Below are 22,076 nucleotides of genomic sequence, written 5' to 3'. Positions count from 1 at the left end.
TCCACTGCCAGCAGAGTGCACACCCACAAGACAGAAATGATGTGGACAAGCCGACACACTCTTGTCTACCGTGTTTCCCCAAAAATAAGCCCTAGCCGACCATCAGCTCTAATGCGTCCTTTGGAGTAAAAGTTAATATAAGGCCCGGTTTTATTTTACTATAAGACTGGGTCTAATATAATATAATATAAGACCTGGTCTTATTTTACTATAAGACTTACTTATAATATAATACATAATATAATATCAATAATATAATAAATATAACATAATACTGGGTCTTATATTAATGTTTGCTCTAAAAGACACATTAGAGCTGATGGTCCGGCTAGGTCTTATTTTCGGGGAAACAGGGTAATTGTCTTGGCATCACCAGCATGCATTAAACAGTTTCTACCTGCATGTCCTGAAGCCTAGTTAAATATTGAGAGCGAGCAAACAAAAGTACGAGCTAGTTCAGGGGGAAAAAAGCAAAACAAACAAGAGGAACCAGAACATGTGGGATAAGATGATGTTACAATGAGTATATGTACTTTTATGTCTAAAAGTAAAGATGTTGTGGCCATTTAAATACAAAACAAAATAGCACAGTGATGCTTTTCCAGCCCAGCTCTCAAGGGAATACACAGACAGAAACTAACATATGCAGTTCTAGAAAGAATAGGGCTTGGAATTAGGAATAAAGAGGTTATAAAATTCTCAGTCTATCATTTCCTCTCTCTTTTTCCAAGGTGAAGTAGCTTTATCAGAGTCAATATAAACCAGCCTGCAGATCTCAAACTAAGGTTGGGTTCATTTAAGAAATGGATGAGCATAGGTGTTACCCTGTTACCTTGTAAATAACAGCTAGTAGAAAGCTGACACATAATGTAATAGAAGAACCTGGGACACAGAAGTATCCCAGTAAATGTCATCTTAATGTTTTCTATCTCACATGAACCATTTAAATAATTTTTAAACTCTGTAATGTGCTTATTATGTTACGAGGTGCTTATGCATTATTATAATGGGTACTAGTGAGCTCTGTAACTTTTTTTAAGTTAAAAAAGTGGCAAAAATGACCTTAAAGGGGAAAACTGAAATGCTTATGAGCCAACCATTTTGAAATGGAAACATTTTCCATTATATAGAGAGATTCTATAAAGAAAGATTCCATTATATAAAGAGAGATTCTAATAGATAGCGATGAACTGTCGGTGGGCCCGATTGTTCTTATGAGGCAGAGATGGGTGGCTTTGGCAGGTTACCCCTAAAAGACAAATCAATCCATTAGCCATTGGCCGCTTCCTGCTCCAGGGTATGGGAGCATGGTGCACGCTTCCAGAACACCTTCCATGGAATCTGGGGGTATATTAGCAGTGAGCGCTGACTACGGAGGCTTGGCCACTCCTGCTGCCCTGCTGACCCAGGAGAGCAGGTGCACGAGCGACCACACTCTGCAACCAGTTGTAGCATTTGGATGGATTCCAGACAACAGCCTCCCAGGAGCAAAAACCAACCAACCCAAAATGAAAGACTTGCACGGAGGAAGATGGAAACTGTGGGTGGATTTAGGAGAAAGGTTGGGAGGGGCTTTCCATAATATGCAAAGGGGCTAACAGCAGTAAAAACAGTTTCACCTTGTTCCCAAAGCATTCAGCCCAGCCTCCTGAAGACTTCTTTGTTTGTATAAATTCTTTCAAAATTTGGGGCTAGCAGAAAGTTGTTTTCATAAGCTGAGGTTGTGTTTAGATGACACAAACAAATGAACTGTTTTATTTTCATTTTAAAATATAATTGTTAGATAAGCCATGGGAAGATAGCTAGGCTGCAAGTGTTATTTACACATTTTAATTCCAAAGTTTTACAAATTTACTCAACATAACACAAGTGGAAGAGGAAGGGCTACCTCCCTAATTTATCCTGGCTGTCTCTTTGCTGCCTCCTCCTCCTCCTCTGCTGGTTCCCAGCATGACTGGATTGGAAACGTGTGAGGTTTACCCTGCACTTCCGCCTCCTCAGCCTGAGCCAGCTGCTTTGAACCCTGCCCAGTGAACCACCTGCGGAACTCCACACACGCAGTTGCCTGGGCCCACCCTCACACTCTCTAGGCGAGGGTATGGGCATTTGTATTTTTAAAAGCTTTCCAGGGACCTATACACACAGCCAAGGTTGACAATCTGTGAATCATTCATCTAATTCTGTTGATTTTACCTCCAGAATCTCTTAAATCCATCCTCGTGTGCTCCATTTCCATTGCTCCTCACTGGGGTTTGTTTGTTTGTTTTTAGTCAATCCTCCAAACTGCCACCAGATTTATTTTTCTAAAATACAAATCCAAACCTGTCACCCCTCTGTTTAAATCCTCCAATGGCTCCCCTCCGAATGAATGACGGAGCCTGTTTACTTCTTAGATGCTGGAGAATAGCTGCTCCTCATCCTAGGCAGAATCTCTCTTAGTTTAACATGTTTGCTTTGTAACTTTTTTATTTTAAAATAATTTAAGACTCACAAGAAGTTGTAAATATAGTTCAGGCTTCCCCTAATGATAGCATCTTACATAACCATCGTACGTGATCAAAACCATGAAACTCAACTACAGGCCTTATTTGGATTTCAACAGTTTCGGCATGCACTCAGAGTGTGTGTGTGTGTGTGTGTGTGTGTGTGTGTGTGTGTGGTGTGTGTGTGTGTGTGTGTGTGTGTGTGTGTTTGTGTGTGTGTGTATGTGTGTGCACGCACGCGTGCACACACAATCTAATACTATCACATTTTATCACATGAACTTGAGACAGTTTTAAAAGTATCTCTTTTTCTGTGTAGGGTGGTTTTCAACTCTGGTTGCATATTAGAATTTTCTGGGGAAGCTTCAAAAAAGTGTCCATGTCTGGTCCGACTCTAGACCATGCTTTAGTCCAGCATGTCTCAGATTTTGAATGTGTACACAAATCAACTGAGGATCTTGTAACAATATAGATTCTGATCTAGTAGGTTTGGGTGGAGCCTGGGATTCTGCAATTCTAACAAGTTCTCAGGGGATGCTGCTGCTGCCAGTCTGTGGGCCACATTTGGAGGAGGCCACCCTGTTTTCAGACCAATGGCATGAGAATCCATGGGTATGAGACCCAAATTTCTCCAGTGATTCTACACATAGCCAGGGTTGAGAACCATTGAGCTAGGTGACAGAATTTGAAGTCTGTGTCACCCTTGGAGGTCACACCGTCCCAACCTCTCTTTGAACCATTCTAGGTTATTTCAGTCTCCTTTGATGAGCCACTCAAATGCCGAACAACTCCTGGAGTTAAGAAATCCTTTCTTCTATATAATCCATATTCTTCTCCTGAAATTTAAATATATCCAGTGTGAACCCTCTCAACTTGTCTCCCACTTCCACTTCAATTTCTTCTTTATACTTTTGCCTATCTCGAGACACAAGGGAAGGGGAGGTAGTTTCTTTGTTTTCATACCCAAATTGTGCAAAAGAGATTGCTTCAGATTTACTACCTTGTCTCTTTTCATTCCCTTGTCAATTGGACTCCAAGCCCATAGATATTACACAAATGATCACTTTGTTTAGCACTTGACAAGGTTCACTTTTCAGCTACTGACCTTGTTTGTTATCTTGCAGTCAAAACCCCCAGCCATCAGATGGAAATCATTCTCAACTTGCTGCCACTATATCCATAAAAATACCCATATCTACCTTTTCATTCTCCCCTCCTGTGAAAACCAAGGCCATGACCCACCTTCTCTCTAAGATCAATTCCTTTCATTGGGTTCTGGCTTTCCTTTTCTTCTTCCTAGTATTCTATATCCCCTCTTCTCCCAGGTCCTCTAACTTTTCCTAATAATTTCTTCCCATGAGCCTTGAAATATGCTTATGTCTCTCCCATATTAAAAAAGGCCTCATTGACCCCACTTCCCTTCCAAGTTCTGCCACAACTCCCCTTCTTTAAGGATCTCTTTACATTAGCTGTCTCCAACTATACTTCAAAGAGAGATTCATGTTTGCTAACTTCATTTCCTCACCTCCCACTCATTTTTCAAACCACTCCAGTGTAGTTTCTATCCCAGCATCAGCCAAAACTCAACAATGACTTCTAAGCAGGTAAATCCAATGGCTAGTTTCTAGTTCTCATTTTCTTAAACTCTCAGCAGATACAGTTAAGTCAACCATGTGAGATCAAAGTAGTACTTTAAAAATATGTAAGATGGTTAAGCATGTTGAGATTTTTATGGGAATCCAGTAGGCTCCATTAAGACATGGGTGTGGTTTCTTTACTGCTGTATCCTCTACTATGTGCCTGGAAAACAAAGGTACTCAACAAATATGTGTGGTTTGACTGAAACCCTCACTCTCTTCCGTGATGAATTTTATGACATGACTTTCTCTTCTCCTACTTCTCAACCTAGCTTTCCAGTGTCTGCCTAACTGACTCCTCCGCCTTTGCTTACCTTGTAAATTTGGTATCACTTAAGATTCTGTCTCTGGAACTTCTGGTCCTGTCATATTCAAATAACCTCTTCTGGGGCAATGAACTCCATCTCTATGGTTTGGCTTGTTATCTTTATGCCAACCAATCTCTAATTCACATCAATACCTCATTTCTCTTCCCAATTCCAGATCTGAATTTCCATCTGCCTCCTGAAGATTTGCAAATATATATTATGGCAATATTTCAAATGGTCTCTATCCAGCAGCTGAATCTTTCCCTCCACATTTGTTCTTCCCCCTCTTTCCTGTTATGATTAACAGCACCATCCTCTTTCCACTTACCCATGTGGGAAATTTCTAAGCCAGTATCACCCCTTTTCCTTTGTTTACTCCCAATCCAATAAACCTCAAATCCTATTGATTCCATTTCCCTATTTTTGAGATAGTATTTTCATTGTGTGTTCTGAAGCACATTGGTTCTTTGGGATATGAATAGTAGGAATCACCAAAAATTAAGAAGTATCCATTGATCAAATAAATTTAAGAAATGCTGAACTGAACAGTTAAATAGATTTCTTTACAGGGGAACTTTGTAAAGCTTGTAATATACTAATGTACCTTCAATAGGGGAATCTGGTATGGGGCTATCACATGCATTTTTTTCCCACAGTTATTTGGTCACAGAACCCAAATATTCTGCAGCATCAAAGGAAACATTCCTAGAGCACATTTTCGAAAATGGTGGTCTAATATCTCTCTTTTTTCTTCTCCTGCAGCTATCCTATTCAAAGCCTCTTGCTTGCAGACTTACATCAGTTTCCTGGCTGGAGGAGGGAATCTCCCTATCTCCAACGTCATGCCTCTTTAACTTAACATCTAGATTTCTGTAAGACCTATCCTTATAAAAGTTGAGTTATGATTCTGCCCAGAGTATTAGACATCTTGACCCTTACTTCTGTCCAAGTCATCTGTATCCTTATTGATTTTCTGACTGCTCATCCTATCACTGACAAAGGGATGCTGAGCTATCCAACTATGATAGTGGGTTTGTGTATTTCTCCTTTCAGTTCTATCAGTTCTTGCCTCATGTATTTTAATGATCTGTTGTTAGGTGCATACATGTTTAGGATTGTTGTCTTCTTGGAGAAACGATCCCTTTAGCCTCTCTTTCATTATTGATAATTTTCCTTGTTCTGAAGTCAGCCATATCTGAAATTAATATAGCTACTCCAGCTTTCTTTTGTGTTAGCATGGTATATCTTTCTCTACCCCATTATTTTTAACCTATCTGAGTCTTTAAAGTGGGTTTCTGGTAGACAACAGAGTTGGGTCTTGATTTTTCTTAATCTACTCTGACAGTCACTGTCTTTTAATTGGATATTTACATCCTTCACATTTAAAGTACTTATTGATATAGTTGATTTAATATCTACCATGGTTGTAACTGTTGTGTATTTGCTGTATTTGTTCTTTCTTCCGTCCCCTTTTTCTGCCTTGTCTGATTTTAATTGCGAATTTTATATTATTCTATTTTATCTTTTGGTATATTAATTCAGCTTTAAAATATTTTTTTTTAGTGGTTGCCCTAGAATGTATAAATTTATACCTAATCTAAGTTCACTTTCAAATAATACTGTAATGCTTCATGTGTAGTACAGTTGTTATAATTGACTATTCCCAATTCCTCCTTCCTGTCTCTGGTGACGTGGCTGACATTCATTCCACTTATCCATACGTTATAGTCACTCAAACACTGTTACTAATAGGTTGGTGCAAAAGTAATTGCAGTTTACAATGTTAAATATAATTGCAAAAGTCGCACTTACTTTTGCACCAACATAATATTATTGCTTTAAACAGTTATATTTTAGATTAATTAATAAAACTTCATAAATTATATAATTGTTTAACCACTATGCTGTATACCTGAAACTAATATAAAATAATATTGAATGACAACTGTAATTGAAAAAAATAAGAAAACCAAAAAGATTTTATTTTACCTTCATTTATTCCTTCTCTAACATGCTTCTTTTCTTTGTGTAGATCTGAATTTTTGATCTATATGATTTTTCTTCTGCCTGAAGAACATTTCTTGCAGGAATAGTCTGATGGCAATGAATTCTCTCATTTTTTGTTTGTCTGAGAAAGTTTTTATATCTCCTTTACTTTGAAGCATAATTTTGCTGGGTATAGAATTTTTAGGTTGGTGGAGTTTTCCTTTTAACTCTAAATATTTCACTCTACTCTCTTCTTAATTGTGTTGTTTCTGATGAGAAGTCTGATATAATTCTTATCCTTGTTTCTCTATATGTAAGGTGTCTCCCCTCCCCAACCCCCTGGCTTCTTTCAAGATTTGCTCTTTGTCTTTGGTTTTCTGTAGTTTAAAAATGATATGGCTAAGTGTGGTTTTATGGGTACTTATGCTCCTTGGTGTTCCGTGAGCTACCTAGATCTGTAGTTTGGTGTCTGTCACTGATTTTGGAAAGTTCTTGGCCATTATTACTTCAAATATTTCTTCTGTTTCATTCTCTCTTCTCCTCCTGGCATTATAATTATGTGTATGCTATACCTTTTCATATAGTCCCACAATTCTTGGTTGTTCTAGGGTGTTTTCTCTCTTTTATCTCTTTGTGTTTCAGTTTGAAGTTTTCTATTACCCTGTATTTAAGCTCACTGATTTGTTTCCTGGGCTGTGTTAAGTCTACAGATAAGTCCATTAAAGCCATTCTTCATTTATGCTACGGTTTTTATTTCTAGCATTTCCTTTGGATTCATCCTGAGAGTTTCTATCTCTCTACTTACATTATTTGTGTTATTAATGTTGTCTACTTCTTCCATTAAAGCCCATAACATATTAATCAGTTATTTTAAGTTTCATGTCTGATAATTCTACCATCTGTGTCATATCTGAATATGGTTCTGATGCTTCCTTTGTCTCTCCAGTCTGTATTTTTTTCTTTTGGCATGCCTTGTAAATTTCCCCCCAAAACTGGACATGTTGTATTAATGAATAGGAACTGAGGTAAATAGGCCTTACAGCGAGGACTTACGTTAACCTAGGAGTTGGGATTATTTAATGTTTGTTGAGGCTTATAGGAACCAGAAGCTTCAAATTTCTCTCCTGTCATTGTTTTTGTCTCTCCTCTTGACTTTGGACTTCTCTAAGTTCTCTTCAGTGAGAGTTATGTGTTTTGCAGCTCTTTCAGCTATAATCACTATTATTATACTGGAGCCCTGTTGATGTGGTGGTAAGGTGTAAGGAGGGGAAATGCTGTATAACTTTCTAAGGAAATCTCAGTCTTTAAGTGTGCCTGTGCCTTGAGGCTATGGCCACAAATATTTATCCAGTGATATAGTTCCTCCCCCACCCCATCCCTTCCCTAGCTGCAGCACTCCTAACCTATTTCCTTGAAGCCCTGACACCTGTTGGCTCTTCCCTCCCACACTCCTTAGATGAGACAGAAAGGCTGAAGGGGGCTTCAGTGCGGGGAGGAACGTAGGATAAAGTTTCCGAATGGTGATCTGGCAAAGTTTTCTTCCCTTTGTTATGGAGAAGACTGGATAGATTTCATAATGATTACTCTTTTACCTCTCCCTGCTCGATTTTTCGTCTTGGGGCTCTGGTGGGGTTTCTGGAGGGGAAGTCTAAGAAAGTGTGAGCCCTCCAACCCCTCCTCCTACAAAGATAGTGATTGCAGTCCCCAGAAGTCTTGCACACACTCATGCTTCTCCACACTTAGCCTCCAGCAAGTTGTCAAAATTACCATTTAAGTGTTTCTACCCGAGGCTTCTGCTTCAAGTAAGCAGATTGTGTCTATGTCTCTATGGATGTCCTTGCCTGTACAGATTTTGGCATGGCAGTTTGCCCTGTGACCTCAGTCCTTTGATGTGTGCAAGAGAAGTCATTGGTTTTCAGTTCATCTAGGTTTCTCTTTTTGTAAGGATGGGGGTGGGAACGTCTAAGCGCTTCACAATATTGAAGCTGAAACTGAAAGTTCCCCCTCACTCTGTTACTACTTAAAGGCCATCAGACACAGGGGCCATGCCTTATCTATTGCTGTATTACATGAAGGCAATCTGGTCTAGTTATTTTTTAAATGATGCTTTGGAGGCCATGCCTGTGTTTGGATCTTGATCCCACTGCTTATTAGTTAACCTATATGATGACTCAGTTATTTTATCTGTGAAAAGCAGCATTGTCAAACAGAACTTTCTCTGATGACGAAAATATTCTTTATATGTTCTGTCCATTATAGGCACATGTGGTTATTAAGCACTTGAAAAGTGGCTAATGGAACTGAGGAAATGAATTTCTAATTTTAATTAAATTTAAATCAAATAGCTACATGTGGCTAGTGGCTTCTGAATTGGACAGTGTGGGTCTAAGGCTTTTGAAGTGTAGACAGTGGATGATCCGATATGCTATTTTTTTATTCTCCTTTGGTCATTCAAAGTAAAACTATAAACTGATGTAATAGGACATCATCTGGAGGTATAAGGCCTTGTCAGCAAAGCTTCTGATTAGTGAAAGGTAGTCCTTGACTCTACAGGCACTTTTTCACAAAAGGAGATGGCAATGTGAAACATGTCAAGTAGGTGACTAAGGTGTTTATTCTTCTCCGCTTGGAATCCTTGCCCCAGACAAATGTGTCTGTTCAGTGCAGATACTATGAGGTTTGTGTGGCTTTAGGCATATTGCCCTTTATAAAGTTTGTTCACACATTATCTCCTTTTATTTTCCAACTCCATGGTGATGATATTATTGATCCCATTTTATAGGTGAGGAAATAAAGACCCCAGAGAGGTTAAGTGACTTGATCAAGGACATATGAATGGTTCACAGCCTCAAACACAGAACTCTGAGCCTCTGAAACAACGCTTATTCCACTGTGCCCAAACCAGTACTCACTGAACTTCACTCCAGTTCTACTTCATCTCGCTCTAACAACACTGACAGCAGACAGTAGTTGAAACTGAACATCAGCTGCCAGGGCTCTCTCCATGGATACCTCACCTCTGGCATGCACAGAGCTGGGTTCTTGTCTCAGAATCGCAACATGTAGATCCTGTTTGTACCTGCTGCGCCTTCTGGTTTGATGTAAAGACAGTTTCTACAAAGGCAAATGGCGGGTGACCCTGTGTGGGAAGTCTTTGGAAAAAAGGAAACTTTGGCAATCACAGTGACGGAAGCGACAACCACCACAGTTTGTGTGTACGTGTGAGTGGGAGGCTTAGCTCTCTCCCCTCCACCTCAGAGTGTGCTTTCGTCTATCAACCCCTTTTTCCTAAACTCCAACACCTGGAGACAGGCAGTGGAGCAGGCTCCTCTGTCCAATGACGCTTGCCTTAAACTACAAACTTAAAAGGTTCAGACTTCTGTAGTACCCTTTGCACAGTAATTATTACAGCATCACTCACAATGAACCGCCAACCGAATCACTTTTGCACCCTGCTTGTATCTGTTGGCCAGATTCTAGAGAAAGAGAGAGAGAGAGAGAGAGAGAGAGAGAGAGACAGCATTTTGGGCGTTAGTCCTAGCCGGCATTTACTAGCATGCTGTACAGCAGTGCCTCTCAAAGTGTGCTCCCTGGGTCAGCAGGAACAGCAGCACCTTGGAACCTGGTAGAAATGCAAATTCTCAGCCCCCACCTCAGACCTACAGAATCAGAAACTCTTCTGTGAGATCCAAAACCTGTGTTTGGACGAGCCCTCCAGGGGATATCTGCTCATGTTGGGGGAGCCACTGTTTTATTCAAGCATGGAGGCAACTGAATGGCACTAAGTAATTTATTAGTCAGGGTACACAAATGTCCTTCAGGTCCACCAATCCACTGCTCTAGTCAGTGTGGCCCTCAGACCACCAGAAGCAGCAGTCTTGGGAGCCTGTTAGAAATGCAGAATCTCAGGCCTGTTGTCCCAGACCTACTGAATCAGGATATGCATGTTAATAAAATTCCCAGAGAATTCAAAAGCACATTCAAATTTGAGAAGAACTGCTAATCCTCACTTACACTGAGGTTAGTTTTGTTTGAAGAGTTTAGGCATAAAGAACCAGGTAGGCAGAGAAATTTTCTTTGGTGGATTTGATTTTGATCCTAAATAATTATAGATTTCCTTTATACCCTATAAAAAGAAATTTCAGAAAGGAGAAGGGAAACGCAGTGACTTAAATGATTAAAACCCCAATTAAGCAAAGTTTTACATTTCACAGTTTCCAGGGGCTTTACAATTATCACTTTGCCTGGTCCTCTTGATCTCCGGGAATTCTAAGGGACACTCTTCCCCTTGAAGTGCTTGCAGATCTACCTATGTTGGCAAGATTTCCCAGGGAAACACTGTAGTCATGCAAATTAAGTGAGAAAGGAGAGTTATCAACTCTCTCACCTAAATTGCTGGAGAATCCCTTTCTTGCACGACCGCTGTGAGGAGTGGTGAAGAGAACCTTGAAACAGGAGCCCAGAGTCTCCCAGAGTTTTTAATTCCAGACACTTCCCTGGGCAGGAAGTGAAGGCTTCTTTTGTGTGCAAAGCACTGTCAAGCATGAAGATGTGGTTTTAAGCCCTGAGAAGCCACCTTGATGAGCTGGAACACAATCCACCTATCCCCACTGACAGCTCTGCCTGCCACAGAACTTAGGACAGGGGTGTCCAAACTTTTTTCAATGTTTTTTACCAAGGGCCATATGTGGTAAAATACACAAACAGCCGGGCCACTCACTCGAGGTGAAGTACGTATTGCCTCACCTGGTTTATTTAAGTAAACTAAATATATTTTTGGAATTTGTTGCGGGCCAATTAACAATGGATTGCGGGCTGCAGTTGGCCCGTGGGCCGCAGTTTGGACAGCCCTGCCTTAGGAGCTGCTTGCTCGGCAGTAGGACGGATCCAGTCATCTGTAATGACTCAGATGGAGTCATTAAAGACCAACAAATTGCCAGTCTGAGTATTGAGAATGCAGATTGAGCACCCATTATTGCCTGCTGGATCAAATTTAAAAAATGCCTACATGTGTATTTACTCAACAGGCAATAATGGCTGAAAGAGCTGGCACATATGAGGAAGTAACATTCATTTTCAAAGCAAATAGCAATAACGGTAACACCCCTGACAGAATACCGAAGGATATGGTTACACAGTGTCTTCACATACCGATCTCATTGCATCCTTACCATGAGGGGTGCTGGGGGATGCTACTGCGCTCAGTGCAGACGAGGAATCTGCTTCTCAGGGAGGTTAGGTGACTTACCTAAAGTCACATATTTAGGAGAACTGGGACTTGAGCTTAGCTTTCCTGACTCCAGATCCAGTGTGCTGTTCACAACAGCTAAATTGGAGCCTTGCTACTCAGTGTGCTCCACTGACTGGCAGCGTCAGCATCACGTGACAGCTTGCTAGACATTCAGAATTGCGGGTTCCATCTCAGGCTGAATCAGTCTGTAGTTTCACAAGATGCCCAGGGGATATGTGGGTACCTTAAAGAGCCTAAGAGCACCCGTCTTTACTCAGTATGATCACTTGCCTAGATGCTATACCAAAACAAGCACAACAACAAAAGGCAACAAAGCAAACCTCACAAACTTAAGGTACTGAATGTCACACAGATTTTTTGAGCACTTATAATGATAGTTCTATAGCAGATATGCCCTTTTTCTTGAGACAATGAGAAGGATTGACAAAGCTGTGGTATTTGACAGATTCGTGGAGTCCATGGAAGAATGGGCAATGGAATCTCACCTTCAATCCTGAGGAATTAGTAGTTCTAGTGTTTCCATTAAACTTACCAAGAAACACTGATTTTGTGCTAGTACCATCTTTTAAGTTCACCGCTTAGAACAAATCTTTCTGTTGACACGGTCTCCTTTTTAAGAAGAGGGAGGCTAGGTAACATCAGGGTGGTGATCTCTTGAATAGTGATAGTTGGGTAAACCACTTGTCCTTGATTTAAAAAATGTGTTTCATGTTTACATTTGAGTATGGTTGTGGCCAATGTTTTGAGACTTTACTTCATGTAAATAAGGACATGTGTAGTGGAGAGTTCACTTCGAGGGTGCTCCCTGGGGACCAGAGTGCTCTGCCCTCTCACATGGGAATGGACCCCTGGAGACTGAGGTCAAGTTTATGCCTTTCCAAACTGTATTTGGACCAGTGGAGGTGGTCAGGTATTTGGTTTTCTAAGAATTTCTCCTCGTATCAATGTCAGATGATTCTGAAACAGAATGGATACTTACTGCTTATCATCAAGTTTGGAACCAAGATTTATGAAGGATGAAAAATGAAGATAGATCCTAAAGAAATCACATGGTCGTGCTACCAGGCAAAATTCTATTTGATCAAAATAAATCAATAGGGAAGGGAGGGCACATTTTCCATCCTATAAGCCATCGACCAGCAACAATTTATTAAAGACCTGCTGCATACTCCACATTACGCTGGTTTCTAGGAGATTCAGGAGCATGAGACATTGTTTCTGTACTTGAAGAGCTTATGATCTTGCTCAAGAGAAACTACCATGTGACAACACAGCAAATTATATAATAGTGTATAGTTAAGCATTAAAAATCTAAAAGCCAGATAAATTTACGGGAGGGAATTTAAGGGAGCCATGAATCTGGGAAGGCCTGATAAAATAGGAAGCATGTGAATTTGACCTTGAAGTATGGAGGGAGTGCATTTCTAGGGAGGAGAATAACAAAAGTAGATGTGTGCAGATGGGGGCCTGCAGACTTCTTGTATTCATAAAGGGAAGAGGGGCTGGATACTAAAATGCCGGGGCTTGGCGTATAAAACCGCAAGGCCTGCCATACCGTTTGCAATCATCATTACCACCATCCAGTGACAAAACCGAAAATGGCAGTTCCTTATCAAATTCAAGGATAAACAGCTATGCTGGATCATTCCTGCCCGTAAGCTTCATGGAGATGAGGCCATGGCCATCTTTTTGTGAAGGGATGACCATCCCCTAGGAATCTGGGCCCTCAACTCCTAGATCTATAACTCCAGATGGGTGTCGGACCTGCTCAGGGTCCCACCGTATTCTCTGAACTCACATTCACCTCTACCGTGTTTCCCCGAAAATAAGACTGGGTTTTATATTAATTTTTGCTCCCAAAGATGCATTAGGGCTTATGTTCAGGGGATGTCATCCTGAAAAATCATGTTAGGGCTTATTTTCCTGGAAACATGGTACATGCCAAGGCCAGTTATTGCAAACCGCTGCAGCTCTTTGCCTGAGGCTTTTTATAAAACAGTAACAACCACCATTCTGATTATAGGGATACATATAGCATCTGGAATTGCCAGAGATTTATTTCATGCCCCTGGATGCAGCCGGATTAACTACTGACAGCTGGAGAGTTGGGGAATAAATATCCGCCTCTTCACCCACAGTTGGGATAACCTAGACACAAGTTGTACAGTGTCTCCCTTAGTTCCTCGGTGAAACTGAGTCTTGGCGGCCCACAGTGGACACTTGCTTAGAATACTCCCTTGACTGGCTTCCTGCTGCTCCCTCTTTCATGTCCCCACTTCCTTCCCAGTGTTTTCGGATGTTACCTCCCGAGGTAACTGCACTAAAATCCTCAACTCGACTGTACACGGAGCCCACAAGTTAAACCTAAAGTGTAAGACCTAATAACGGGGAGCTTTCAAAACCCCAGGAACAATATTCTCAAGAGGATTTCTTAGAGAGCAAGAAGACAAAAATAGCTTCACAATTCCCTCATTGCCTCCTTTTGTTCAAAATATGGATTCTGAAGTTGAAAGTTGAAGGCACGACATATTATCCAGGGCTTCCCATATGAAATAACAACTGGTGTTGATTTCCTTTTTTTTTTTTTTTTTGTCTTTTAAAGGGTAGAGATTACTCACCTCCCCTGCTGGTCATTAAATCAGTCTGGCAGGATTCCTCGGAAGTTCTGTGGCCTTCCAGGCATGTGGTGGCAACGCAGGCAGTGCTGCAGACAAGCCTGCTTGCTGTGATATGCTACTGAGCAGGTGACTTCAAAGGTCTGCTTCAAGCATATCTCAAGTGTCACTGGGGGCTCACACTGAGCCCCAAAGTCAGGAACCAGATGGCACATTCCACAAAGTCAGACTTGATCAGATCCCCAGCACCTTGCATCTCCCCAGCTCCTGTGCCAAGGGATGCTGCACCCTCTCAGGCAGGAAACAGATAATTTCCTTTAGCTTACTTCTCCTCTTAATGATCCTGAGGAGTTGCCAGTGAAATGCTCAGTTGTTCTGTGAGGTTTGTGAATCTGGTGAATCCTGACAGGTTCGGTTTTTGTGTTAATTTAAAAAAATCGTCCTTCTCTAACTCTAATATAGCATCTATCAGGATACCATGAGTCACACTACAGCTTTATATTTAAATTTCTGTTTAAATTAGCAGTTTGCCCGAAGTTTGTCCCAGATGCTGATCTGCACAGTAAGGTTGCTCCCCAAATCTACATGAGAGAAGCAGGGGGGGCACCTGAGGTTACTAGTCACACCAATGAAAAGTGCTCAGAAGTCAGACAACCCTAGAACAATATTATACTTGGATTATTAGGATAGACCTCCTCTGAAATGAAAGAAAAAGGAAACGCAATCTTGATATCTTTTTAATTTCCCCCTAGTGCAAAAATAAAGTGCAAAAGGCAATTCGCTGGCCCAGCAGACGCACGAATGCTGCCTTTTCAGGCCTGGGCTCAATCTTTTCTAAGTTTATCTGCCACTCAGAAAACTCACGGGAGGGACAGGACTGCCCAAGGTGTCATAGGACCTGTCACCAGCCAAAGCACCCTGAGATGCTAAGAGCAGATTCCAGTGTCAGCATCTGTGGAGATGACCTTTAAGGTGCCTTCTGAACCCAGGGGTCTTTGATCCCCTGTTCCTTGGTTGCAAGTTCTTCTTTTGTCATTTTCTGTTCCGGAGGGCAAAGCAGCAGGCCACCACTCACAGTGCGGGCTTGCACCCTGTCAGGAGAGGCTCGGCCTACCCTAGCGGGGTGGCTGCTACAGGTTGAGGGGCAGGCCTGCCGATAATGGGCACTCTGATGAGTGTCAAGGCCAGGGTCAATTCAGCAGCTTTGCCATTCACGCAGTTAGACTGCATCCCGTTTCCTGGGTTCCCCTACAGAGGGATTTATACCATAAAGGACAGAACTAGAGACAGAGTGAGATAACTGCACCCTGGGGAAGGTTACACTAGAAAATCTGGTCTCTGTTCAATTGCCCCAAAGAGCATTTCCTCAGAGGTCACAGTATTTGTCCCCAAAGTTCTATAAGATTTTGGCGTGTGTTTTTTTTCTTTCATTTTACATAATCAATGCAGCTGAAAAAAAAAAGATCCTAATAAAACAGAAGAAACAAACAAGTGCACACCTTGAAACAGGGTTTGGGGCCAGGTCAGTCTTTGCTGTGGGGGGCTGTCCTGGCCACACAGGATGCTTAACAGCATCCATGATCTCCACCCACTAGATGCCAGTAGCAACCCACCACCTGTTATCCAATCAGAAACATCTCCAACCATTGCCAAATGTACCCTGGGGGGCACAATTGCCCCTGGTTGAGAACCACTGCCTTAGAAGTTAACAGTATTAACTCCTTGAAATTGCTCCAGTAAAGAAGGTTTGGAATATAGCATAGGAACTTCTTTATGTGAAGGACTAAAGAGTAAATATTTCTTGCTTTGAGAGCCACATGCCATCTCTGCCTCATACTCTTCTGTTCTTGTTTTGTTACATTTTTTAAAAAAATGTAAAAACACTTTCTAAGCTTGAAAATAGGCTGGAATTTGCTGATCCTTATATTGTGGAGAAGGAAATGATGGGTGATTGCTATAATGATTGAATGTGCTGAGACAGTATTTGGAACAACGGGGGTCTTGATCCAGCCACCAGGTCTTTGTGACCCTGAGCTAGCGTTATGCTGCCCTTCTTGGAAAACCTGAATGACATAATTCCAAGTTAAATTCTATTAATCCTATTTTGCAACTTTAATTCTATTTAATGTATTTTAACATAAAACGTTGAAATAAAATAGAAACTCAGTATTTCAACAAAATGAGATTCCCCAGAAAGTGGAAGAATGTGTAGTAAGGGTGTGTCTTTCCCTTGGTTTGGAATAAAATATCCTATGAGGTTCCTCTTAAGAAGAGGACATTATGCAAAGGAAGTACCCCTGCCCCATTTCAAAATTGAAATATGTTTTGATGTGACCACAGAGGTTAACAAGGAAGAAAAAAATGGCATTTTGGAAAAACAAGAAGGCCTAGAAACTACCTGTAAAGTTGTAAAAATGAAAATGTCACTTTGAAAATATATTTGAAAGTGGTTTCTATGGAATTTTCTTTACCCATCACATACATGTCTGCTAAAAGCAGGGCAGGTCCACTTCACAAGTATTTATTGAGGGTGCCAGGGACGTTATAAGCCGAACCCGGCTCAAACACGAAATAGCCACGTTTAATCATCCAGATTTTTTTTCCAGTAAAATATTCGATCTGTCTGTCTTTGATTATTGCTAATTATAAATATTTTATGCTCTCCTTTGGGCATTTAGAGTTTCTGTATGTGGATTTTCATTGACACCAGGAAGAATCACTCAAGAGAATGTTCTTATAATCCATTTACCACTGTTAGAACAATAGTATGCAATGGTCAAATATAGTTCATTTGGATAACAAACATGTACATTTTAAGTCATTCAAGTAGGTTGGCATACGAGAGGCAGTAAATTATAATGAAAGGAGCACTGTACTGGGAGTCAAAAACCCTGGGTCCCAGTCCTGGTTTTGTCCTTGACTTTTTTCCATGGACAAGTCAGTTAATTTCTAAGTAGCAGTTTTCTCATCTGTAAAATGGGCACGCAGCACTTTCCTGCCTACCCTCAGGCCTTTACTATATTTAAACACAATGTATGTTTATACTTTATAAAGTGCTATAAGGGTGATAGCATTATTATAAGGACTGGGCTAAACTGGTTCTTCACTCTACATGGATGATTCTGGAATAAATCAAGTATCGTTTTGGTCACAGCCCAGATCAATTATCAACATCACCTTCTTACACTTCATTTTAGGTGATGAGGAAGAAACATATCTATAAAAGCTTGTGAGGCACTACCCGGAAATTTGCTCTGAGAGAAACATCGTAGATTTTCTGCTAAAATATGATAATGAGCTGAATTTAATCTTCTAGTGAAATGAAGACTTTTGAAGATCAACATTTATTTAAAGAGGTTCAGAAATTAATAGTTGATTCCTTAGCAGGACCATCAGGCCCCACCTACTTTCATCTACACAGCCTTCAGAGGATCCGTTGAGAGGCAGAGTCACCCCTCTCATAGTTTGGGGTCAAATTCTATGCTGCAGAGTCAGAGTAAGGCAATCATGTCCCTTACACAAATTTGAGGAAACTCCTCCAAACCAGATGAGCTGGATTTTCAAATGTGGATTATTTTTTTCTGTGGTACTCTCAATTATCTTTAAAAAAAATCAACCTGGGTTTTTATTTTTTGTCATCATCCTTTCCCAGTCTCGTTTTGATCGGAAAGTAGCTGGACTAATACACCAAGAAGGGTCGCCTTCACTGAATAGGTACAAACAAGCGTACTATGGAGAGTAGACAACACAGCCCTGCAACTTATTTCCTCCAGTTTCCTAGTGGGGCCTGAAAAGCCTCAAACCCTGCTTATGCTGTGTCCACTTTACTTTGAATGTGATGCTATAAAACAGGCAGGGGCTGGCTGGTGTTGTGTACAGTGTTAACTGTCAGTGCTCTTCCTGATGCCAGCAGCAAAGTATTAGGATAACACTAGTAAGGGCAGAAACAGACTCTCACTCCTAGTACCTTTTGTAAAGGACAAGTCTTCATCAATCTCTAAAGGAAAAAAAGAGAAGACGTGCTCGTTCCCACACTTTACATTACCATGACTACTGAAGGGCCATTTTGCTGTCCCCCAGCTAATACCTGCCAAATATCGGGGTTGGATGTAGAAAGAAAAAAAAAGGATATATAAAATCGAAGGCAATCCCCTCAGTTTCCTAAATCTGGGTTTTTATAAGCTCTGTGAATTTATTTGACTAGAGAGCCATCAGCTAGAAATGAATTCTGACCACTATTCGAATTGGTTTTGATCTTCCCCAGACACCTCAAACATGAAAAACCATCCCATTTCTTAAAACAAGTAATTGACAAGTCCGCCGTCCTTTCAAGTTGCCCTTTAGACATGGACGCAAAGCCACCTGGCCTGCCGTCTCTCTCACACTTTCTCTTAAAATATGATTTTCTGTCTTGAACAAACCAAAATCAAACAGGAGAAACAATCCAGTTGGGAAGAGGTCTGATGTGCCTGTTGATGTCTCATTAACCTTGAGAGTGAATGTAACTGGTGACTGCCATCAGTGGCGTGAGGGCTTGTGGGGGAAAAAAGCCAGTGGAAACATCACCTGGTGGGGAGGGGGCGGATACAAAGAGAAACATGGTTTAGTAGCTCATCTATCAAACCCTGGGGCAGCTTTCCAACGGTCAGAAGTGGCTAAATTATGTTTCCCTTAAGTGTATGATGAAACTACTATGTGTTTTCTTGAGAAAGCATTTGGAGCAGTATTTATCTGTGTGTCAAAATATGTTCACTGAATTACTGGAGGAAAGAAAACACTGGATGTTTGAAGTATTTTCATGAGCAAAGCAAACATCTCGGGATTAATGTTACTAGGGTTCTGTGATGAGTGAGTATGTGTGATATGTGTGTGCCATTAAAAATATCACAAGCCACCCAATGTGGGACAGCCCTGATTCCAGTGAGTCCCTAGTCAGAATCTCCCCATCACTAATTGCTGATTGATAACATGTGAACAAATAGAGGGATGGAAATATAGAAAACTTAGCTTGTCTCTAGGGATAAAAGGTTATCTATAGAGAAAAAGAGAAGGAAAGAGTTCCCCAGCTGACTCCCCTTGGGATAAGAAGACCAGAAATCGAAGGAGCCCCTAATCCCAGCTCCAGACCAGAGACGCACGCAAGGCAGCACTTTCAGGCCCTCTGCCCCAGGGCTCCAGCTGGGACTGGTTCCTCTCTGCCCTCCCCAGAGAAGCATCGTAAGTAAACAAGCCACGTAATTCCCACCAGGGACTTGGATGGAACGGTCTCACTTATTTTTGCTTTACTCGCCCAAGGTCTCCACTTTTCCATTTCTAGTCCTCACTCCTCTACTTTTCTTAGAACTTCCTGAAAGTTCCTCACTTTTCACATCAAATTCCCAACTCAGGCTGAGGACACAACGTGTCTCTGCCAGTGTCACCCTCTAACCAGCTGCTTGGTTTCCTGTGCTCTTCTCAGGGCCACACAACCCGGCTTCAGCCCTAACCCTTCTGGCTCTGCCCCTCACCCTCACGCCCAAATGTACCCACATAAAAGAGGATTAGTCGAATCCCTCTTTTGCCAAAGAAGTTTCTGCATTTCAGAGGAGAGGAGCTACTGTGAAAGATGAAATAACTGCGAATTACAAACATCATTTCCTACCCTTTAAGGCTGAGATGGCTTCCTGGCTCTGGGGAAAGAGGGCAGCAGGGCAGCCCCTGTCCTCACCAGGGACCACACTTCTTTCTGGGTGGCTGGGGGGGTGTTTTCCCCACCATCCCACCTCACATTCCTCTGCTCCCTCCCAGCCCCTTCCAGCAGCCTTCCCCCGAACACTCCGGGGGCGAGAGGAAGGGAGAAAAAAGGGGAGGAAGTGGAGAGGGGTCTTTGAATCTCCCCAAGCATAGTATTTTGTTTTCAACTAGCAGGACTTTCCAGACCGTCTTTTCTTGTTCTGCTCCTTCTTGGCACAGTTAACCCCAAAGCCTCCCCGTCCCCGAGACCACTGTAACCAAAACAAGCGCACTGACTACAGCACCGTGGCTGCCGCCGCCCCAACTGTTGCAGCAGCTTCCCCGGTGGCAGCGACGGCGGCGAGGGCAGGGCAGGGCCCGGACCCGGACGCTCCCCGCCCAGAAGTCTGTGAGGCTCCGGGCGGCCTTCGAGGGGCGCGCGGTGCAGGGGAGCCCCTGCGGCAGCCGCCTGGGATGAGAGAGGCGGCGCTCTCAGCCCGGACCCCGCGTACAGCCAGCCCAGCCGCGGCAGCGGCGCCCCCCTCTCACCTTTAAGATCAGGTCGGTGTGGTGCTGGTCCAGCATGTTGGCTTTCTGGAAGGAGGTGACGATGACCCGGCCGTAGCGCCCGGGGGTCTGCAGGTCCGAGTAGAGCCGGTGCTTGGAGCGGTTGACCGGGAAGAGGCTGTTGACGAGGTTGCGCTCGATCTTGGCGAGGCTGTGCTGAGGCGCCAGCAGGTGCTCCACGCTCTCCTCGACCTGGTAGCGGCTGAAGCTGGCGCCGAGTAGGATGGAGATGAGCACGGGCGCCGAGGCGAAGAATACTGGATGACTGGCAATGAAGTGGCCGAGCCGGGAGAAACACGTCCTCAAGCCCCTGTGCAGAACCTGCCGCAGCATCCTAGAGCAGAGCGGGCGCGGGAGGAGGGCGAGGCGCACGCTCGGCGCGGGCTCGGGCGGCGGCGGCGGCGGCGGCGGCGGTGGCGGCGCCCGCGGTGGCGACGGCGGCGGCGGCGGCGGCGGCGGAGGCGAGACCCGGAGCTCTCCCGGAGTCGCGGCACCACCATCGGGGAGTCCCGCGCCGCGCCTCGGGAGGGTCCCCTCCGGCCGGAGACACGCCCTCCTGCCCGCGGCCGCGCCGACCCGGAGAGCCCCCCAGCCTGGCGGCCTCTGCGCCGCCCCCACCCCGCCCTACCCCGTGCGCCCTCCCCACCCTCCGCCGCCTCCCCGCCCAAGGGGCTCCGCGTGGCAGGGCCGCGTCCCGGCTCAGCGCGGGAGGGGCCCGGGGCAGCCCCCGCGGCGCGTCATGACCCCACTCACCCGACCCCCAAGGCCAACGACGGGGTGGCGCGGGGAGAGGCGGCGGCGCTTTCGCGGGGAGACTCTGCGCGCCAGCCTAGGAACACGAGGACGAAGAATTCCAGGCTACAACCAGTCCCCTCCCCTCCCCACGCTCCCCTCCCCCGGCCCGCCGCTCACGCCCTCCCTTCCCCTGTCCTCCTCGGGGAGACCCAGAGATGAATAAAGAAATGGCCCCGATTTTCCAAACAAAAAGTAAAGAGTTCTCCCAGGGGGCGTCGGGCGGACCCGCTCAGAGCCGAGTCCCCCCCAGAGGCGGAAAGGAGGAGGCTGAAGACTGCATGCGCCCCGGCTCTCGCCAGGCTCAGGTGGTGGCGCGCACTGGCTGGTGCGGAGAGGGGGTGGGGAGCGAAGACGCTCGAACGTGGAAATCACGCCTCCTCTCAAGTAAGAGCCATTTAAAATATCCCCAACACTGCAGCTTCCGCGGGCCCGCGGAGTCCGGGTGTGCGTCTGGGGCACGTCCCCCCGAAAGGCGCCTGTGGAGAAGCTTTCTTCTGGCCCTCATTTAGGGTCGCTCCAGAGTGCATTGGGGTTGGACAGTTCTGCGTGCCCCTCAACCTCTTCACCCCGTCCCCCAGAACTAAAAGTGCTGATAACGGTGGTCAGTCCGTGGAGCAGCCAGTCGCCAGGGCTCCGCTGTTCCCAGACTCCGGGCTCTTCGCGGTGCCTCCTCCTCCTCCTCTTCCTCCTCCCCCCTCTGTCGTCATAGGCGGGTCTGGGGG

General features: G+C 43.9%; 1 protein-coding gene across 2 annotated transcripts in view; it reads right to left on the bottom strand.

Annotated features, from left to right (window-relative positions):
• PTCHD1 (patched domain containing 1) overlaps positions 1–21,426 on the bottom strand; it is a 64,300-nt gene extending 42,874 nt beyond the window's left edge. Inside the window, exons 1-2 of one of the 2 annotated variants that reach the window (XM_074323202.2) lie at positions 21,313–21,426; positions 20,542–20,893 (exon numbers count right to left, since the gene is read on the bottom strand). In XM_074323202.2, coding sequence (XP_074179303.1) covers positions 20,542–20,892 — 351 coding nt within the window. In that variant the 5' untranslated portion in view covers position 20,893; positions 21,313–21,426. Of the gene's footprint in view, positions 1–20,541; positions 21,036–21,312 lie in introns of those variants that run through there. The other variant, XM_019713810.3, reaches the window with a different exon arrangement.
• Between the last annotated feature and the right edge of the window lie 650 nt (positions 21,427–22,076).

This window comes from Rhinolophus sinicus, chromosome 18 (assembly GCF_057876585.1).
Source record: "Rhinolophus sinicus isolate RSI-liver-muscle chromosome 18, RSI-T2T, whole genome shotgun sequence".
Taxonomy (NCBI): Eukaryota; Metazoa; Chordata; class Mammalia; order Chiroptera; family Rhinolophidae; genus Rhinolophus; species Rhinolophus sinicus.
Note: the sequence above shows the minus strand (reverse complement) of the source record. Positions and strands in the feature narration are given on the sequence as shown.